Source organism: Podarcis pityusensis, assembly GCF_964106645.2.
Source record: "Podarcis pityusensis genome assembly, chromosome: 11".
NCBI classification, from domain to species: Eukaryota; Metazoa; Chordata; class Lepidosauria; order Squamata; family Lacertidae; genus Podarcis; species Podarcis pityusensis.
The window spans coordinates 33147045-33152787 of NC_138036.1; the positions used below are offsets into that span (position 1 = coordinate 33147045).

The window sequence follows — 5743 nt, forward strand, 5'->3', positions numbered from 1 at the left end:
GGGTGGGTTTTTTTAAAAAAAACAAAAACAAAAAAAACCAACATTGTTGCTGTTATTACTGAGAACAATAATATGAATAATATGCATAGGCAAGCGAGTTATAGAATTTAAAAACAACACTGTTGCTGTTATTACTGATAGTACCAATATGAACAGTATTCACGTGTCAAATGAAATGCACGCCAAAAACACGATGAAATATATGACATGATGCCCGTTGCCTTTTATTTAAGTAGTTCCTCGCGTTTTCCTTGGCGTGCATTTCATTTGAAATGCGCGCGTGCATAGCTGTCAACTTTTCCCTTTCTTTAGGGGAAATTCCCTTATTCCAAATAGGATTCCTCGCAAGAAAAGGGAAAAGTAGACAGCTATGCGCGCGTGTGTGAGGGGGAATAGATAAACCCATAAACAACGACGACTCTTTTATTAATAATAGTATGCATCTGTCACAAGTTAAGCGCATCAAGGAGAAAGAGGCAGCTTCGCCCTGCAAGCGAAGAAGCACGTGGAGCTGCCAAGGGTCTCCGTGCTCGCCGCTCTCTCAGCGCCACGTGTCGGGCAGCACCTCTCCCACTCCAACCGGAGAGCTATCGCAGGGCGGCGGCGGCGGCGGCGGCGGGGCGCTTGTTTTGAAGGCTTCCCTCCGCCCCAGCCGCCTTTCAGCCTAAGCATAACGAACGGGACCCTTGACGCTGCTGCTCCCGTACACAGGGCGTGAGACCGCGAGGCTGCCGCGTCGCTCCGCCCTTCCCTCAGCACCGCCCAGCCCGCGGGAACTACAACTCCCATGATGCTTCGAGGTTTCCTACCCGCTTCGGCCTCCGTGATTCCGCTTTCCCCATAAGGCACTGGGCCTGGTGACCCCCGCCAAGCCGCGAAGGTCGTGTCCAGGGAAGAGGCAGCCAGTTTCCGCTCAGGTTCCCTCCGCTGCCGGTTGTGCGTGCTCGTCCTCCCGGCGCCATGTTGGGTGTCAGCGTCCGCCGGTTCGCCACCTCGGCCATTCGCCGTTCGCATTATGAGGAGGGGCCTGGAAAGGTAGGACGGGGCAGGGGAGGTTAGGGGCTCCCCCCACCCCGCAATTTCCTCCCTTGGCCTGGCCGGGCCTGGCCCAGGGGAGCTTCCCGGGAGGTATCTGCCCGCCATGCTGGGGCATTTGCGCCTCTTGGGCTCTCGGGGGTGCTTCTTGGTTGGCGCTTGGGCTTGAGGAGGCTGGGGGGGGGGGTCCTTGAGGGAGGGGTGCTGATTCCCGCCCCCTTCCATCCCAATCTCTCTGGCGAAGCGATTATTTTTCATTCGTTTTCTCCGAGGTCATATAGCAATCCGTTCCCCAGCCGTTGCTCTTCCACTAGGACCTTGCTTCGCCCTACAGCTGCGTACAACAAAAACACATTTATTATTATTATTATTATTAAATGTATGTTGTTTATACCTCTCCCATTTGACTGAACCTAACCCTGAAGTACAGGGCAGGCGATTGGCAGCGGCGACCTCCCCCCCCCCTTGAAAAAAAGAAAGAAAGCTAAACAACTGAAGAGTAGTCGCTCAAAAAAAAAAAAAAAAAGCAAAAGCTCAACAGTAACTTCCCTCTAAAAAGAAAACTCAACAACTGAAAACTGATCCCTCCCCCCCCAAAAAAAGCTCAAAAGCTTCGGCTAACATCCCTCTAAAAATCTGAACAACTGAAGGGCAATCTCTGCAAAAAAAAAAAAAAAAAAAGCCATCTTAATAAATACTGATTTCTTAATTTGGGGTTAAAAAAAAAAAATAGGAGTAATCCTATATGTGGGGGCAGAATTACAAGGAAATTTTTCCCCAGTAGGGAAAATGGCTCCATGTAGGCTACGGGCTGCAGCCTTCAGTGTATGAGGCAAATACATTGTACAAAATGGGAGGTATGCTAGCGTGGATCGAAAGCAGTGGTTCCCAGTCGGTGGTCCTCGGACCCCAGAGGGTCCATGGTACCATTCACATAACAATAACTACAACAGGGATATCAAAAATTTCAAAAGTAGGGCGTCTGTGGCTTGGCTTTTGAAAAACGGGGTCTGCAGTGCTTAGCTAATATGAAACCACTGGTCTAAAGGGCTACTTTAGGTGGGATTACTGGAAACGTCTGGAAAATCTCATTGGTTTCAAAATAGTACTGCAGTTTATCACAGGGGAGAAGGCTATGGGTTGAGAAACTTCCAACAGAAGGTTCCACTGGTGCACCTAACTGATTAGATTGATCATAGAATTGAAGAGTTGAAAGGTACAGCAAAGTTCATTCAGTCCAACTCTCTCCCATGCAAGAATTATTTTCCTAACATGGAGCTCAAACCCACAACCCTGAGTCTCATGCTCTACCAACTGAGCTATCTCTACATTGTGGAGTTTTCATATTACCGTATTTTTCGTTCTATAGGACGCACCGGCCCATAGGACGCACCTCGTTTTTTGGGGGGGGAAATGAATAAAAAAAATTATCCCCCCCCCCCCCGCCGCGGCTGCCGCCCCAAGCCTCGCGCGCTCGGCGGGACCTCCTGCCGGGCGCGCAAGGCTTGCAGACACTCGCCCGAAGCACGGGGAGCCCTCCGGAGGGCTCCCCGTGCTTCGGGCGACAGGCTGCAGCCCCAAGCCTTGCGCGCTCGGTGGGACCTCCTGCCGGGCGCGCAAGGCTTGCAGACACTCGCCCGAAGCACGGGGAGCCCTCCGGAGGGCTCCCCGTGCTTCGGGCGACAGGCTGCCGCCCGAAGCCTTGCGCGCTCGGCGGGACCTCCTGCCGGGCGCGCAAGGCTTGCAGACACTCGCCGGAAGCACGGGGAGCCCTCCGGAGGGCTCCCCGTGCTTCGGGCGACAGGCTGCAGCTCCAAGCCTTGCGCGCTCGGCGGGACCTCCTGCCGGGCGTGCAAGGCTTGCAGACACTCGCCCGAAGCACGGGGAGCCCTCCGGAGGGCTCCCCGTGCTTCGGGCGACAAGCTGCCGCCCGAAGCCTTGCGCGCTCGGCGGGACCTCCTGCCGGGCGCGCAAGGCTTGCAGACGCCCGAAGCACGGGGAGCCCTCCGGAGGGCTCCCCGTGCTTCGGGCGACAGGCTGCTGCCCCAAGCCTCGCGCGCTCGGCGGGACCTCCTGCCGGGCGCGCAAGGCTTGCGGACACTCGCCGGGGCTGCAGGCTGCTGCCTGCAAGCCTTGTGAGCCCGCGGGAACTCCCACCGGGCTTGCAAGGCTTGCGGATAGCTTCCTGAAGCCTGGAGAGCGAGAGGGGTCGGTGCGCACCGATGCCTCTCGCTCTCCAGGCTTCAGCGAAAGCCTGCATTCGCTCCATAGGACGCACACACATTTCCCCTTCATTTTTGGAGGGGAAAAAGTGCGTCCTATGGAGCGAAAAATACGGTAGATCCCATCTATAGACATTGAACTCAGTGCATCGCTTTGTGGGCTTTAAGCATTGACATAGTACAATATTCTTGCTAATGCAACATAATTCTCTCTCCTTGGCTGCTAAGTTTCCAGTGGTACAAATGATGAGAACATAACAGTATGAATAATGATGATACTGTAAACGCTTTCTGATGTACCTAGTCCTCTTCGTGAATTCCATTAAAGAAGAAGTTGCCAGAAGATCATTTGGGAGGGAAGCAAAATGGTGATATTGCAATAATGCCATGAAAATACAATTAGATCATGATCTTAGTCTCACCTATGATTAATCACTGTTTACGCCTTTATACTCTTTTAAGAGTCAAGCAGATGAATACCCTGATCGAAGCCTGGCTCAAATTGTACATTAAGTCTTCCCATATGCAAGGCAAAAATCTTTATTGGTACCAACACTGCCACATTTTAAAAATATGGCTAAATGCACATTGAGTACAGTTAAATGATAATGATTGGGATCAGAGCAATTAAGTCTTTAATTTCCTTCACTTCTTCTAGGACTTGGCTAAATTAGCTTTTGCACATATTAATAACTTGGTACCACTGCTATAAAAGAACTTCAAAATTCTTGTCTCTCCAGAACCTTCCTTTTTCTGTGGAAAACAAATGGCGATTATTGGCAATGATGGCAGCCTTCTTTGGAAGTGGATTTGCTGCTCCTTTTATTGTAGTAAGGCACCAGCTGCTCAAGAAGTGAACATACAATATTGGGTAATTACTACTATTTGTCTTACATCTCTCTAAGTTTGTTATTGTGTGCCAGTGGATTACTTGGATTGTCACAGAACTATACATACACTACGAATTTTTGTTTTAATACTAAATGTTTGATTGCTGGTGAAGAAATACGAATACTAATGTGTTAGTCTTTGAGTGGTAGGCACTATTCCTGTGAGTAGTTAAAATTCTGGGTACTGCAGGTAGAGCAAGTTGCACACATATAAATTGCCTTTGATTAAATGCAGATTTGAATGGGCATCAAAAATATTAAGGTGGGAGCCCTCATTTAAAGACACTAGCAAAATATTTAAGCTTGTCAACTTCATAGCAATTTGATCTCTGCTGTTGAGCTGAAAGAAGGAAAAGTACTTAAGTGAAAGGTGTTGCACCTTTGCCTTTACAGCTAGATCCTGAACCAGCTCTCTACCATTATGTACCAGTGATGGGCCTGATATGTGCACCTTCACTGGGAACTGGCGTAGTATAGTGGCATTCTTACCTGTTTCCCCATACTCTCCACCACCTTCTGTGCTGGTCATCATGGATGGCAGGTTTGTAGATGCAGCAGCGGCTATGCCATTTCTTAAGCCCCACTGTTGCTGGCCAGGGGTTTGGAATGCCCTCCCCTCCAATTGTTTAAAGTATAACACCTACACAAAATAGTTTAAAAGCTCTTCAGAACACAATAAAGGCATTTCAAGATTGTGGCATATATAATAATAAAAGGAACTTCTATAAAACAAGAGCAGCGGCATGGGTCATTGTTGGACCATCTGCATGCACAGGATCTTGGATCCAGCCTTCAGAATTTCCAGTTGAAATGATATTGATTAGCAATTAATGGGAAAGATCTCTTCCTGGAATTTGGCAAACTGCGGTTAGTCAGGGAAGACAGTAGTGGACCAGATGGATAAGTATTCTAGTATAAAACAGTTTCCAATGTCCACATCAGATCTAATTTCACAGTGTTCAGTGAAATGTTAATGCATAAGTCTGATCTGTATGTGATGATGCCTTTGGAGTATACTTCGCAATTTGATTTGATTTAATTCACTGTAAGGAATTTAATTCATTTGTAAGGAAGGGCTTTCTGTCTGTTAGCCTGACTTATTTATTTCTCTTTCAGAATGAAGATGGAAGTTTATCTAGAGTACAACTTTCTTTTCTGAAAGAAAGCATACAACTAAGACTAATCACACTGGATGTGTTTGTAAATAAAAATTAAATCTGAAAATAGAGTGTGGGCTTTTATTTCTGCTTGCTGCTCAGTTATTGAAATCCACAATGCAGAATCATTCCATCCTCCTTGAAAATGGAGATGGGACTTTTATATTTTATCTTCATACACACACCTTTCAGTTTCTCTATAATATGCAATTACTGGTATAAATCTGGAAAATTTGAGTTTTTCACTGAGGGGATGGTGTTCTATTTGAGGGTGTTCATCAGTGGCCCAGCTCCCATTGATAGGGGTCTAGCTGTGGGCAATGTGTCTCAGTTGTTGCAGCTGGACTACTTTTTCTCTTGCACTCAGTGTTGGTATGCCACTCCCAAATGTAGAAAGAGCAGCATGGTTTGCTCCTTGAGAGAGTATTGGTCTGCAATC

At 48.1% G+C, this 5743-nt stretch overlaps 1 protein-coding gene across 1 annotated transcript; it reads left to right on the forward strand.

Moving 5' to 3' along the window:
* The first annotated feature begins 857 nt into the window (after positions 1 to 857).
* On the forward strand, positions 858 to 5371 carry COX7C (cytochrome c oxidase subunit 7C). The gene is made up of 3 exons (XM_080973723.1): positions 858 to 1035; positions 3998 to 4128; positions 5264 to 5371. Exons 1-2 carry the CDS (start codon positions 961 to 963, stop codon positions 4112 to 4114), a joined length of 192 nt encoding a protein of 63 aa, XP_080829849.1. The 5' UTR covers positions 858 to 960; the 3' UTR covers positions 4115 to 4128; positions 5264 to 5371.
* Positions 5372 to 5743: the final 372 nt, after the last annotated feature.

Bases quoted from the DNA above. Each gene is read 5' to 3' on its own strand.
- COX7C (XM_080973723.1), top strand. From the start codon at position 961: ATGTTGGGTGTCAGCGTCCGCCGGTTCGCCACCTCGGCCATTCGCCGT. The intron at 1,036-3,997 runs GTAGGACGGGGC...TTGTCTCTCCAG, and splicing joins ATGAGGAGGGGCCTGGAAAG to AACCTTCCTTTTTCTGTGGA.